Source organism: Cyprinus carpio, chromosome A24 (genome assembly GCF_018340385.1).
Source record: "Cyprinus carpio isolate SPL01 chromosome A24, ASM1834038v1, whole genome shotgun sequence".
In the NCBI taxonomy this organism is placed as follows: Eukaryota; Metazoa; Chordata; class Actinopteri; order Cypriniformes; family Cyprinidae; genus Cyprinus; species Cyprinus carpio.
In genome coordinates, this window is record NC_056595.1 from 13,094,876 (window position 1) to 13,110,906 (window position 16,031).

A 16,031-nucleotide genomic window follows, 5' to 3' on the forward strand; every position below is an offset into this window, starting at 1 on the left:
AAAAACTGGAATGAAAGGAATGAAAGAATTGAACATCATATATACAATAAATAATTAAATAAATACGCCTACTTTTTCAAATTGTTCACGTAGCGTTATACCTACTGTACAGTACTTGTGCGGTTCTCAGGTGTTCATGGATCCTCCTGGCCTCCTGGGGCAGTATTTCCCCAGATAGTCACATCACCTGTTAGTAGAAGACCGTGGCAACATTGCTTTTTCGAAGTTTTTCATCGGAATAACGTTATAACTCTTCGCTGAACAGTTTAATGTCCTACCTAGTGTGCAAGACTGTACCCATTAAAATAAACCAGACTCTGTGAGATGACAAAGCGCCCTGTGTAGTGCGATTAATGTGTTTCGCACCTGCGCAGCAGCGCTGGCCTGGTTACCTTGACAGCGAGATGCCGGAAGAGCACATAAACACGCTTCACAAGAGATACAAATTATGTCTTCGCAATCCGTGAAGACCCAGAGGCAAGATGCTGGGCAGCCTTCAATTATTAAATCAAAATCCATGTCCAGGTTGTTGTTGCTTCTATGTTATTTCGTATCATTCTGGCTTTAATGCTTCTGCATTGCAGAGCTTTGCTAGATCGTTTCAGTGTGTTTGTGTTTAATTTCCTCAGAAAACCAAGAAAAGCGGCTCTACAACATCCATCAGTTCACAGAATGACATCCAAACGCAGAGAAAACTCTTTAGAAAGGCATGTTTTGCGAGTATGGTAACACTCTTAGCCTCACGGTGACTCTCATGCTCGGATTACTGGAAATTAATTAAATTACTTTTTTTTCGTGTATTTAAAGTAGCTATTTAAGTAGTTAAGTGCATGAAAAAAAAAAATATTTATTGTTTGGTCGTTCATTAAATAAGATGCCACATCTCTGTCTGTTCGTTCGTCTGTTCATCTAGGCTTATCATGTATCTATCTATATCTATCCTTTTATATCTATTTATTTATTTGTTTAATCTAACTTAAACTAGGATGCCACTGGAGATCATTCTCAGGATTCTCTCATACTTGGATACTGGGTCTCTTTTCTGCATTAGCTTTGTCAACAAGTACTTCCATGAACTGTCCAACAGCAAGTGCGTGAGTTTGGTTTTCTCCAGACCATTTTTTTTTTTATGTTTCTCTCAAAGCTTAAAAAAAATCAAAATAAATCAAAATAATTTCTTCCTTACCTTGATGTCCTTGCAGTGCCATGTGGTATCAGTTTTACATCCGTGAACGTACCAAAAAGAAGAAAGCCGGCCAACAAGACCAGATGATACATGCCCTAGGTATGGTGGGTGTGCAGGAGAGGCCAAGGGGATACTGGAGAAACACGTTCTTCAAAGAAATTGCTGGCCTGAACTTGAACAAGTGGAGAACGAAACTACGACGCATTGACCCTTTTTCAGGAATGCCGCGTCATACAGAGGAAGTCATAAGGTTAGAGATTGTGGCTTTTTTTGGTTTCAGTTTATTTGAGGTTTCACAAATGTGATGTGTAAATCTTAAAATCGATGTCTCTTGAAATCCCTTTTATATTTTATGATTATTATATCGTAGATTTAAGATGATGAGAGCATTGGTTTGACATGATGACACGTAATCTGTATGTTTCTTTATTATCTATGTTTAGTTGTTTTGATTATCTCTCTTTCTGTACATCCCTACATTTAGTAATACACAACAGGACTTTGTAGTCAAAATATCGTCTTTGTTGTGACCTGTGTAATCTGTTGAAGATGGCATATCCCCCATCAGATATATGTCAGGGTGTGTTTTTCCCTCCTGCAGTGTCTGGGCTTATTAAAGGTGAGTGTGAGAGTCAGCGTCTTAGATTTGCTCTGTGCTCCTGGGCGATGGGAAAGGAAACACGCTTGATGATCTGCAGGCCGCGGCGTGCTGTTGTCTTAACCTCTGATTAGAGCTGCCGGGCCACTCAATTTTTCGACTCAAAGAGCGTGTGGCATACAGGGGGAATGAAAATAATTGTGGTCCCCTCAGAAGGCTGGGTGAATTGTAGAAATAAATTGCTTGGCCCCTACCTCTTGCCCAGACAAATCCCCGTTGGTTCCTCAGTTACAAAGACACCGAAGGATCAGATTTACTTCGGTAATAATCATCTCCACTGACTTGCAGACACAAACAACAGCTATTAATCTCTCCGGGACTCTGCTTGTATCTTGTCTTACAGCATTAATTGATATCACATGGTGCCAATGCCAGGCACATGATGCATTATATTAGGTATTTCCCAAAAACTAATGCCCTGCTTTTTTCAGAATTAATGTCATTCATTGTTAGTATCTTGCTAAAATAGACACTTCCCTGCTCTTAATCAACTGAATTAGGTTAATAACAGCACTGCACATCAGTCAGTCAATCAATCAATCAATAGTATTTTTGTTTTGTTTCCCAGTTAAGCTGTCAGTTTTCATCTTTTCACATGAACATTGATTCTCAAAAAAAAAAAAAAATGAATGAATAAATAAATACAGATTATTGTTTTGTTTTTAGCAGCATTCTTTTTATGATACTTTGGCTCTTTACCTTGGATTCTCCACCTTTAAAAATAGTTTTGTATTTATGCATTTAAAATTGTTTGTTTCATTCATTCAGGCATTCATTCATTCATTCATTTTATTAACTTAATACAAATGTCTCTGAAAACAACATTATCTTTCATTTTTCATATTTCAGAATAGTAGCATTTTTGTGAGTAAAGACGTTTATCTTGTTTTAGGAATGTTCTTTTTTTTTTTTACCCATTGGCAAAATTTGTATGATTATTTTAGGTATAAACCTGACTAAACTTTATAAGAGTTTTGCTTTATACATTTTATATTTATGTAAAATTAATAATGAACTTAATTCAAAATATAGTCTTTAAAACAACATTATATTTCGGTTTTCTTAATTCAGAATTATAACTTTTTGCCAGTAATGCAGTTTATCTTGTTTTAGAGATGCTAATTTATTAATTATAATTAATATTTATTTAAATTTTAATTAATTAATTAATTAATTTCCCCTGTTGACAACTTTTGTATTATTATTTTAAGCCTAAACCTCAATTTCTAACTTAATTAGATTTTTGTTTTAAGCACGCTAAACAAATTGATTAATAATTAACTTAAGAATATAGTGTCAAAAAATTTAAATTTCTCTGTTTTCATATTTCAGAACACTTTTGAAATATGAAATTTTTCCATGAAATAATTATTATTTTATTATTTATTATGTCTAAATCTAAATTTTTAACTTCATTAGATTTTGGCTTTATACATGCTTAAAAATGAAATTGATAATGCACTTACTTAAAAATATAGTATTTGAAAAAAATTTTATTATTTTTATTTTTTTTTATGTTATATTTTTTTCTTTTTTTCTTTTTTTTGCATGTATAAAGAAGTGTATCTTGTTTAAGGGATGCTACAGGAACACAAGATAAATATTCAGATTAAACATTATTTTCATCCACTTAACGTTTTCTTTTACAATACATTTCATTTTTTTCTTTGTGTTGCATTTCCTTCAAAGAACAACAAAAAAGGCATTGGCCTTAAATGATCTGAGAGCAGAGGTGTCAGATGTGGTTTGTGTCATGTGTGTTTGGCAGGAGTCTGTGCATTACATGGGAGATCACAGTGACTGATGGGAGAGGACGGCAGAGCACCTTTGAGCAGTCTCATGCCTCCTTCAGTAGTACGGCTGTTTTTGTGTTCTGGGGCACTGTCAGTTGGCCTCCTTTCAACCAGCTCACCTCGCTTGAGCTTCGTGGAGTGTTGCGGGTGCCACTCAATTGTCCTGCACCTTACAGGTATGGTAGGTGCCAAAAATATAAAGGTACACCTTTACTCCAACCTAAATGAGTGATGTTGTTGTTTCCATCTTGTGCCTTTCAGGCCGGGCTGGAAATCAGTTATGTCCAAAGTAAAGCTTCAAAGAGAACACAGCGAGTTGTGTGTTTCAGACAAGATTGTGAAGATGCTGTATGTTGGACAGGGCATAACTTTGGGATTCTGGAAGGTTATTTTCAATTCTAGAGTTGAGCTTGTAGGCTACATTGTGGAGAAATCATAAATTTTGTGACACTTCTTTTATTCATATTGCTGTTTTGTTTTGCTCTTGTTGTTTTGTTTCTGTATTTTGTTTATTTAGTCATTTTTTTTTTTGTTTTTTGCTTCTGTTGTTTTTAATTTATGAAGTTTTTTTTCAAAATAATTTTAATCAGCAATCATGCATGAATGGAATAAAAGACTAAAAACTTAAGAGTAAATTAAAATACTTTTCCGTTTTACAGGATATTTCTATTTCAAATAAATGCAGTTCTTCTGAGCTTTCTGTTCATCAAAAAAAAATTTATAATAATATATATATATTTTAATAATGATAATGTTTCTTGTTCTGCAAATTGGCATATTATAATGATTTCTGAAGGATCATGTGACACTGATAGATGTAGAATATAAATCAGGTATTTTGTATAAATAAATGCAGCCTTAATGAGTGTACATTTTCAAAAACATAAAAAAATTATAATTTTTTTTATAGTACTGTGTAACTCATTATCATTATAATAATTATTATTATTGATAGTAGTGGTTTGCATAATATTAATATTTGATTTCAATAATACAAAATATGTTAATCCGGTGCTTCTATACAGGACCAGTGGGAAATTGCTTTTGTCATGGTGAACTTGCACAATCACAGACTTGTGGACAGAAGTCTTCATGCATCAATTAGGTATTGCTGTATTTTGTCTTATCATTTTGTCTTTTATCAAACTTGTATCCAGCCCCCCCCACCCCCCATTATATTATATATAAATAATATATAAATGTGTGTGTGTGTGTGTGTGTGTGTGTGTGTGTGCCACCCCCCATTATATTATTGTCAGAACCTAAATGTCAGTTATGCATCACCGTCAGTATAGTTTGGTGGTGTAATAACTCCATCTTCTGGTGAAGTTGGAAACTGTAGTACTCTGACTCATCAGTTGATAAACCACCTGTTTTACCGCCATACTGTCTCTACAGTCTTCAGTGTGAAAAAGTAAATTGACACCCACTTTGTAGTTAATCTCTTTTGTTCCCTTCTTTATCCTTCTTTCACACCGCTAGTCCATGTACAGCAGATGGAGTCTGTGCTTTGTTTGATGATGTGGACCCGGAGTATGGTCTCCATGGATACACTGCTTACATTGAACTGCACAATACAGTGAGAGTCATCATGTCTGGCCGCTTTTCCCAGCTGTTTTGCAGGAGAGGTAAAAACAGACTAGAATAAGAATAAGAGTTCAAAGTAACACTTGAATCATTTATTTTACATTTATTCATTTAGCAGACGCTTTTATCCAAAGCGACTTACAAATGAGGACAATGGAAGCAATCAAAAACAACAAAAGAGCAATGATATACAAGTGCTATAACTAGTCTCAGTTAGCTAAAACGCAGTACACGTGCAAGGGCTTTTAAATAATATAATAGAAAAGAAAAAGAAAAAGAATAGAGCAAGCTAGTGTTAGAGGTCTTTTTTTTTATAATTGTGTAATAAATGAAAAGAAAATAGATAGAATACAAAAAGATTAGAAAGGTAGTTAATTTTTTTTTTTTTTTTTTTTTTAAGAATTAGAATAGTGAGTGCTAAAGGTAGAGGGTCAAATAAAGATGGAAGAGATGTGTTTTTAGCCGATTCTTGAAGATGGCTAAGGACTAAGCTGCTTGGATTGAGTTGGGGAGGTCATTCCACCAGGAGGGAACATTTAATTTAAGTCCGTAAAAGTGACTTTGTGCTTCACAATCAAGCAACGTCCACTTGCAGAACGCAAGCTTCTAGAGGGCACATAAGTCTGAAGTAATGAATTTAGGTAAAGGGGTGCAGAGCCAGTGGTGGTTTTGTATGCAAACGTCAATGCCTTGAATTTTATGCGAGCAGCTATTGGTAGACAGTGCAAATTGATAAACAGAGGTGTGACGTGTATTCTTTTCGGCTCATTAAAAATTAATCTTGCTGCCGCATTCTGGATTAATTGTAAAGGTTTGATAGAACTGGCTGGAAGACCTGCCAAGAGAGCATTGCAATAGTCTATCCTGGACAGAACAAGAGCTTGAACAAGGAGTTGTGCAGCATGTTCGGAAAGAAAGGGCCTGATCTTCTTAATGTTGAATAAAGCAAATCTGCTGGACCGGACAGTTTTAGCAATGTGGTCTGAGAAAGTTAGCTGATCATCAATCATAACTCGAAGGTTTCTGGCTGTTTTTGAAGGAGTTATGTTTGATGTGCCTAATATAATATAATGTGCCTAATATAATATAAAAGGCTTGATGTGCCTTTTATAATGATTTTAAAATCATTCCCTGTTAAACTAATAGTTTACAGTCTGAAAACTGACATCCAACTGATGGTACAAAAAATAATAAATAACCTTATAAGTAAATGAATGAGCATTTGGCTATTGCTACAGGTTTACACTATTCCTCAACAGTTGATTGTACTAGATTCTCAACAGTAGATGGCGCTATATTCCCAAAAATATATCAGTGTTGTCCTGCTCTAAGCAAAATTAAGATGTTTTTACTAAGCCAGTAATACAAGGACTTTGATACAAGTATCTAGAATTTTCAGTTTCTAAATTAAGAATTAAGTGTAACTTGAATTCTGTATATCTCATCTTTGGTAGACAACCGCAAAGTACCATAGCATACCTCTTTTTTTACTCTCCAGATCAGATTTCTAATGGTTATCTTCCACTGGAAGTGATCAGTGAGAATAACATATCTCCAAATATTCATCTGGTTGGAGATGTCAGCTTGCCTTGGAGGACTGAAGCTTTACATGGAACTGTCAAGGTACAGAATCACCACACTGGTCCAGTCATCCTCACTTTTTATTCACAGTGTTTTAATACTTATGTAAGGATGCATTTCATGGTCTAATTGCTGTCTTCAGGACTGTTGCATGATCAGCCTCACTGTATGGGATGAAGCCAAGCAGCCTTTTTGGTGGGTCAGCGCTCCTGTTGTGATGACCAAAGCAAGTCAGGACACAGTATCATATGATTTTGATGGCAGGAGTTTCTCCATTCTATACCAAGACTCAGAGGGGAGGGTGGAGATGAGGCTGAAGCAGATGGAGTATAAAGAACAGTATTTTGTGGTAAATCTAGTGATTTACATTGCTGTCGCCAAAGTGAATAAGCACTTTGGGAGAGATTACTGAAGCCTTCATATGCCATTTCAGTTTGTATGATGACCTTTTGACTATATAGAACAAGCAGGGACGCTGCAGTAACTCAGGAGTGTAGCAAGATTTAACTCCTGTCAAGATTATTGTAGCTTTTTCTTTTCAGGTTAATGTTTTGGTTGAATGTTTCTATACATTTTAATATCACCAAACACATATGTTCACATTTTCACAGATCTTTATATTGTAATCACAGGCTATAAAAGTCATCCTGTCACAAAAAGAGGGATATTCATGTCGAGTTGATAAAATTTAAATAACAGAATAAGAGGAAACCCATAAAAATACTTCCATAGAATCAAGAGCTAAGGAATAAAAATGGACCTCTAAGCGGATTTAAAATTGCCAGTGGAGGAGGAGGATCTAATATGAGCAGGGAAACGGTTCCAGAACTGAGAAATCTCCCTTACGGCGTGGACGGGACAGAAGGAAGTTGATTGCATGACCTTGGGGCAGAGTATGCATAAAGAAGTTTACAAATATACTGTGGAGAAATACCACGCTGGGCCGCTTTTATAACTATAAGCAAATTGGTAATTATTGGTAATAGTTAATTTGATTCTAATAAGAAAAATGTGATCTCTTATTTTTGATTTTCACTAAAAGTCTCACTGGTGTGTACTGAACCATCTGGAGATGAGATTGAGACGGGCCTGCATATAGTTACAGTAATCAAGCTGTCCTTAAAAGTCCTTAAAATAAATAAATAAGTCATTCAATTTAGCAGCAGATCTGAGCTGAAAGATCCTTAATGATGAAACTAATCTCCTTGTTAAAAATGACACCAAGCATCTCAATATTATTGTGCTAATTGTGCTAATAACTGCTTACTGAAGCCAATAATGATAAATGGTTATTGTAGTTAATTAAAACCATTAAATAAATGTTACTTGAAATTAGAAAGTTAACTGAAATAATATACTAACTTCTTTTATTTAATTTCAGCTAGTTTCCAAGGAAACATTTAAACATCTTAAATAACTAAAACTAAAAGAAAATAAATACATTTTAAAGATATTGTAAGTTATATGGTAAGTTAAGTTTATTGCAGTGTTGTCGATCAGTTATTCATTGTTTTGAACTTATGGATTCATGATCCAGTCAAAACCAAAGGCATTGAATCCACTTAACTTGATTTTCCTTTCAATCCCCATTACACTTATTTCTAAATGAAATGATTTGCATAATGGATAGTTTTGGATGGTGATGTGTTACTCTACGGGCAGAATGTTTCTTACTGTGGAACTTGACATAATTCTTGTATGCCCTGCGGTTGATTTCTCTATATTATTCATAGGCAATAGACATTTCTCTGCCCTAGAGGTAGATTATGTTCTTTTGTCATAGCGTCAAGTTACACTTTAAATCTCTGCTGCATTGGTTTATGTAAATGTAATAGTCCATAAAATTTTCGGTTGAAGTGCTTGACTTAGATGTATCACGCCATAACACCGAGGACATTAAGAGTATGTAATGGGATTTCAGTGTGTGACTCTGTGAACAATATTTTCACATCATAAAATGAAAACATGCCATGACTTATATAGCTTAGCAATGTTCATTTGGCAGCAATAGTCTCTGATAATGATTGTACACATTGCAATGTTGTTATTGCGCAGCCTCAGCATTCCTAGCATAAGACAACTGCATTGAGAAGAAGTATATAATCATGACATGTCTCTTTACTGCAGGCATTTTGACACAATTCCAGAGTCAGAAAAACGTTTCGCTTAGGTCAGTAATCAAAGGTGCCGAACTTATATGGTTGGCAGAAGAGACAGACATAAAAAAATGGATAGTGGATGGATAATAAGATTGCATAGCACTCTCTCTTTTTCCTTAGAGGTCAAGCTAACCTTGAAAACTGCTTTTTTCAAAATATTCTGTGTCGTGACTCTGATCCAAATCCTTTCTTTCTGTAGGCTCAAATGAATTGGCTTCTTGTCATGTCTAAGGCTATATTAAAGGTTTGCCTTAAGGTTAATACCCCTTATGTTGCCCCAATATTTCAGTGGTTTATTGTACTGCAGCAGATGAACAACAGTGCAATGCAGCTATTTTAAGGACGACCCAAGGCGCATTTTAGTGTAGTAAAAACACTTTATTCATCTGGTAATATAGTCTTTACAAGTCATAAAACACCTGCTAGATCTGGTAATCCATAAAAGAGGCACAAATAGTAATGAGTTAGCAAAAGCAAGTCGATGCTGTACTGTAGAAAGGGCTTAAAGTAGTAATGGAGTGTTTTTGATTTAGGGAGACCAGTATTGGTAATATTGAGTGAATTAATGTAATGGTTTCTAAAATGTGTGCAGTGATTTATGCATTAAAGCAGGGGTCTTTAAATTTTTATTTTACATCATGGACCAGTTTTAAGTCCCAATGAGGAGGGTTGGATGTTGCAAATGTCCAGTCTGCTCCATAACTAACACAGTGTCTACACCAGTCGCGACTACTGTTCTTCGTGCCGCTCATTCAGTGTAGACAGAATCACTGTGTATAATAAGTTTTGTCTTCAGCCGCTTGCATCTCGTGTAGACACTGTGTTATTGGTTTCAAGATACCGAAGCAATTTTGAAGGCTTCATTGACCCATTAGACAATATGTTTCCACATATTACACACAAGGGGCTTGGAGCATGTGAACAGCTCAAGAAAACTCTATTTTACATACGAGTCAACATATTGCTTTCTTTCTTCCTTTTTCTTGTCAGTAGCTGTCTCTCCGTTATCACCAGCGCTCGGTCTTTTCTTACCTCCTCAACCAGTGAGGAGGGATGTTTAACACTCATGTTAAAAAATAAAAATTACCTGAACCTGTTGCAAGTGAGGAAATTATGTTTTATGAAATTTTTATCAAATTTTTTTTTTTTTTTCCCAGAATGTTCTTGTGACCTGGTAGCATCTCTTCCATGGCCCAGTTCCCAGTTTGTTCTTGGGGATTGTTGAATTGTTTATTTTGGGAATAGTTCATCCAAAAAAAAGAAAAAAAAAATGCTTAAAATTCACTCAGCCTCAGGCCATCCAATATGTTGATTAGTTTGTTTTTTCATCTAAACAAGTTTGGAGAAATTTAGGATTACATTACTTGCTTACCAATAGATCTGTCGAATGGGTGCCGTCAAATTGAGAGTCCAAACAGCTGACAAAAACATCACAATAATCCACGTTTTCCACACAACTCTTTTCAATCAGTTAACATTTTGTGAGTTAAAATGTTGTGTGGTTTGAAGTTGTTTGTTTGCAATTAATTAATTTTTAATTGTTTTTATACTTTTTGTTTTTTTTTTTTTTATTAACAGTTTGCTTCGAGTATGATGAAGTGAAAAGTTGCATTTTTTTATTAAGTGAAGTGGTAATCTGGTTTTTTTTAGTAGATGTATTCTATTTTTAATGTTCAATTGTTAAAGGTTCTAAACAAGTATTTTGTTGGATTTTAATGTTAGAGGATGATAGTGAATGGACTGAAGGAATGAATGGATTAGAATTGGAATACTTTTGAATTATTGTGATGTTTTTATCAGCACTTTGAACTCTCATTCTGACGGCACCCATTCACTGCAAAGGATCCATTGGTGAGCAAAATTTCTCAAAAACTGTTTTGATGAAGAAACAAACTTGTTTAAATCGTGGATAGCCTGAAGTTGAGTACATTTTCAGCAGTTTCATTTTAGGGTGAACCAAGAATACTGTGCACAGCATTCAAATTTTCTGAATAAAATAGCTGGTTGGCCCACTAAATATGCAGCATACATCACTATTTGATCAGCCAAATGTTTAAACATTTTTGCACAAAACCACTTTCATTACCAAGATTATAACAGGATTCACTAGCTGAATTAAAGATGCATTAAACAATGGTAATGCTTATTATTGTAAGCTAGTATTTAATTCCAACTAGCCTATTTTTTCCCAAAAGATAACATTACAACCTTCCAGCAGATGGCAGCCTAGTGAAATGAATTTCTGTTGTCATTACATAGACGTTGAACCATATCTATATTATTTTTTTTATTTTTTTTTTTTGATATTAATCAGCAGAGAACAGAAGACTAATGCAGTATTTCTAATTATATTTTTGCACTAAGAGACTTCTGGGAACATACAAAGATACTAACTGAACGTTCTGTGATATTTGCTTTGGAAACCTCTGCCATTTTTACCATCTTTTTTACCCCCCCCCCCCCCCACCCCCCCCCCCCCCCCCCCCAAAAAAAAAATAAAAAAATAAACTAAAATTAAATAGCTATGCTTGAATGAATCATTGTAACTTTTTAGCCCACACAGTGTGAATTTAATCACATCATTTTATTAACATGCAGCTGAAAACTCCCAGTGGCATTTTGCAGCAACTTGGCGGTGTTCTCGTCCCCCTGATTAACATTTAACTCCGATCTGGCAGGACCTTGTTGCTACAATTAATTCTCTGTCATCCCAAACTGAGGTCACGTGCTAACGAGGCCGCAGCCTTCACTGTGACACCGCTCTGTGCTGCCATTTAAACGAAGGCACATCCTTACACTGCTCATGTAGTAACTCTGTTAACACATTAATACTGAAATAAATCTAAAATAACTCAATAGTTTAGTTATTGTATACACGCAAGCCCCTCTGGACCTTTCAAACTTGGCTTATTATGTTACATCATATGTAAGATTTAATGGCCATGTTTATTTATATAGCTGTTTTTCGCAAGAAGTCTTTAATGTTCATCAAGGCTGCATTCATTTGATCAACAATACAGTAAAAAAAAAAAAGTAATATTGTGAAATATTAGTACAATTTGATTGTAATATTAATTTGATATATATTACTATTTTACTTAGAGATGCACTGATTGAAATTTTTTGACCGATTCCGATTTCCGTTTTTTTGCAAGTGTGACCTGCCAATACCAATTTTTGCCTATTCCGATTTTCTTTCTAAGAACTATAATTGACAGCATATGCACACAAAAATCTGCAATTTTCAATGCAAAAATTATTTACATAATAAAATAAATTATTAAACATTACAATTCCCCCAATCTGGACTGTTACAGATTTTCACTTAAATAACTCTCGAAATAAAGTGCTTTGTGACTGGAACGAGGAAGAAATAGTTAACTTAAAATGAGTTGCTGTATTTAACAAAACAGATGTCATTTCCCACTATGTTTATAAATGGTAATCCCCCCCCCCAACCTTATTAAATGTGTCATCTTTCACATCAAATTCTTACTTTCTTTCAATTAAATCAGTTAGAATAATAAGAAACTGTAGAGTTGTTAACATTCAAAAGAAATAAGTATTAACAAATCTTTCCACTACTGAGGAAACAGAAGGTGCATCTGAAGTGCTATAAATGCATCTACACTGCAAAATTTCCAATGCATAAATAATTTTATAACATTAATGTTTTTACATGTTTTTTAAACATGCAAATAAAAGTTGAAAAAAATGCAATGATACTTTTAAATATGACTAAATCACCAGTAGGTTGCGGCAAATGTCTGTTTTAATGAGTGAGTCATTTATTCATTCATTCAAACGGCTGATTCATTCAGAAATGAGGGAAGTGACTGTCCTTATGAATGAGCCACTTTTGTGTATTTGGTGTAATGCAATGTGTTTATGCGGTGTGTTGTGATCGAGTGAGTCAATGATTCATTTCTGAATGAATCAGCCGTTTGAATGAATCGGTTGAATGAATGAATAAATGACTCACTCATTAAAAAAACACATTATTTTCCACATACTGTACATTATTGTTTCTCCTCTATGCCCTGCCTTTCTGAAACGCGTCAATTTTTTACAAACTCATCGTTCTGAAAAGTGAGGTGTACGCTGATTGGCCAGCTATCCAGTGCGTTGTGACTGGCCGAATGCCTCAAGCGTGTGACGGAAATGTTACGCCCTTACTATACTGTGATGCCGTGTGTCCTGGCTCAACGAAACAAAACCAATAAAACCCATTACAAACGAGCCATTTGTTGCATCCAGTGGGGATATAATTACTGATTATAATGACTTATACTGTCTTTTTACGCGTTGTGTATCACGCCACGTAAACATAAAACCATGTCTGCATTTGTGATCGGAGAAATGACAAGGACTTCACTATACTGCTCAAAACTTGCATAGTGGCAAATCCTTTACATATGAAAACGTACTTACAGACTGTGAGTCAGAAGTGCCAGACTGTCCTTGCAAAGTTGGAACTGCCCCACTTTATAGAAACAGACACCGGCATAGTAGGCTACTCTTCCAGAAAACAGTCCTCATCCTCCGCAAAATGTGCTCCACACATCTGAATAACGACATGCTTACACGTGACTGTGAGTGTGCGCATGGCTGTGACGTCATTGCCAGTGGTGCTGGCAATAAAACGATCGGCTCAGAAACGGCAAAACGTAGTAGTGGAATTTATTCTGACATTTATTCTTTCAAGAGATTCTTTCATTTTCAGTTTGTTCACCAAAATGATTTGTTCAGATTTGTTTACTTTTTCATTCCGTGACCATTTCTTCATATTACAAAAATATGCCAGCATGTGGCGAAAAAGAGTGTTTTGTATTTATTTGTTACAAAAAAAAAAAAAAAACTGATTTATTATAATGTGTGGATAATCTTCTCATTAAATAAATAAAGTCTAAATAAGTTGTTCAGATGACCAAAGCACAAGGTTTTCTTGCATAATTAACATTTTAATTGTTTGGTTAGACATTTACACGTTCATAAATCGGGGTTTAAAAGTGGAGTTATGTTCTGTATGCTAAATATGAATATTCAAGCAAGCGTATGTGCACAGTACCTATAACTGTGCTTTGCATTGCTTTCTGCTGATTGCTGATCAAGATTGACTCACATGCTAAATGGCCGACTGTCCCGGTACACTCTCATTTATTTCATTCATGAACGAGATGTACCAGTTCAGTCATTTCATTCACGAACCAGATGTACCAGTTCATTCAGCTCGTTCATGAATGACATGTACCAGTTTGGTCATTTTGTTCAGACTCAAAAGAAACTCATTCAGTGAAGGGCGTATTCATTCACTACATTGAACAAATCACATGCTCCGTCACATCTCATACTCTAAAGCTATTGGCTCGAGGTTTAGTCATTCTTTGACAGGATAAAATTCCACAGAGCTACCCAGTTCACTGAGCTGCGCATGCACTGCTAATAGTGTCGCGCTGCTGTGGAGGGAGGAATTTCATTGAACAAGAAAAAGTCATTGGATTACATGACCGAGACCGATTCATTCACCTAAAAGATTTGTTCAAAAAGAATGGTTCGTTCACGAAGGTAACATCACTAGCAAGACGTGAGAATGACCGGCCGATCATGCGAAAAATCGGCCGATTCTGATCACTGTCCCGTCAATCGGTGCATCTCTGATTTGACTATATACTAAATTAATATATTTTAAAATTGAATTTATTCCTGAGATGTCAAAGCTGAATTTTCATCAACCTTTACACCAGTCATTGTCAGTCATTCCAAAATGCTGATTTGGTGCTCAAGAAAAAAATATTTTATTATCGATGTTGTTGAAAACGGTTGTTCTACTTAATTTTTTTTGAAGAAACCTGTACAAATGTATTTTTTTTTTTTTTCCTCAGGAGTCTTTGATGAAAGTTCAAAAGAACAGAAATAGAAATCTTTTTTTTGATTTATACATCTTTTATTTGATATTTTTGTTTTTTTTAATTAATTCTTGCTGAATAAAAGTATTCATTTCTTTCAAAAAGCATTATTACCCCAAACATTTTGTCAGTAAGACACAATGGGCTTTAATTAAGCCTAATGATGGCTCAAGCCTGATTAATATTAATACAACCTTCCAGCAGTTCTTTTATTTGTATATAGCTGACAAAAACATTTATTTTGCTCTGCACTGTTAACAGACCTTGAGGGTACTTTTGCAATCTGCGATAAAGGTAAGTTGTATTAATAACCCCATTCAGAAAAGCATCACTGTGCTGACTTGGTTTCAGAAGGATTTAAAAAAGCATTTAATGTGAACTCCCATTTCTGACTAATCCAGTTTACAATCATATTTAAGGATTTATTTTATGTTTGTTTCTTAAATTCACTCAGCCTCCCGTTGTTGGTCCCAGGAGTCCTCATAAATGCGCAGAGGGTTTCTTTGCTCTGAGCAAATTGTGAAAATCAGAAAACTCTGTCTCTGAGTTTGTAAGTATAACCCCTGAAAAGACTTCACGCATAATGCTCCGCTCGGGCCTGGAGATGCAGATATGTAGCCGGTGTAATGTGTATTATATGGATTGTAAAAGTCGAGTCAGTTTTATTTATTATTTATCCTGGATTTTAGCTTTTCACAATACATATTATTCCAAAGCAGTTGCATGGAAAATAAAGCCTTCATATCCCAAGCCAGAGGCAACTCTGTAAAGAAAAATCATGCAGGATGCGTTCCTACATTAAATGGCAAGATGGAGTGCAAATGAATGAGATGACAGATTAATATGTTAATACACTTAATCTTTTTTTAAATATATATATATATATAAAGAAAATTCTCTAAAAGAGTATTTAGTTAAGTGTCAAGAGGAAAACCTAAATAAGGTGCACCTAAATAAAATCTGATATAGATTTTGTCTATGTACTTTCTATATGTAAATGGTTATTTATTTATTTATTTATTAATTATTTATCTATCATATCTACTATTAAATGTTTTATTTTATTTTATTAATTTGTAGCCGTTCCTATGGTATATCTGAATATTATTTATGTACATTCTGTAACACACACACACACACACACACACACACACACACACA

The 16,031-nt window shown here is 34.8% G+C and overlaps 1 protein-coding gene across 3 annotated transcripts in view; it reads left to right on the forward strand.

Moving 5' to 3' along the window:
* The first annotated feature begins 389 nt into the window (after positions 1-389).
* Positions 390-16,031, forward strand: part of LOC109058061 (F-box only protein 15-like) — a 37,646-nt gene continuing 22,004 nt past the window's right edge. Inside the window, exons 1-10 of one of the 3 annotated variants that reach the window (XM_042714239.1) lie at positions 390-525; positions 630-707; positions 986-1,090; positions 1,203-1,436; positions 3,613-3,813; positions 3,899-4,022; positions 4,663-4,742; positions 5,120-5,265; positions 6,723-6,847; positions 6,948-7,154. In XM_042714239.1, coding sequence (XP_042570173.1) covers positions 449-525; positions 630-707; positions 986-1,090; positions 1,203-1,436; positions 3,613-3,813; positions 3,899-4,022; positions 4,663-4,742; positions 5,120-5,265; positions 6,723-6,847; positions 6,948-7,154 — 1,377 coding nt within the window. In that variant the 5' untranslated portion in view covers positions 390-448. Of the gene's footprint in view, positions 526-629; positions 721-985; positions 1,091-1,202; positions 1,437-3,612; positions 3,814-3,898; positions 4,023-4,662; positions 4,743-5,119; positions 5,266-6,722; positions 6,848-6,947; positions 7,604-16,031 lie in introns of those variants that run through there. The other 2 variants (XM_019075282.2, XM_042714240.1) reach the window with 2 other exon arrangements.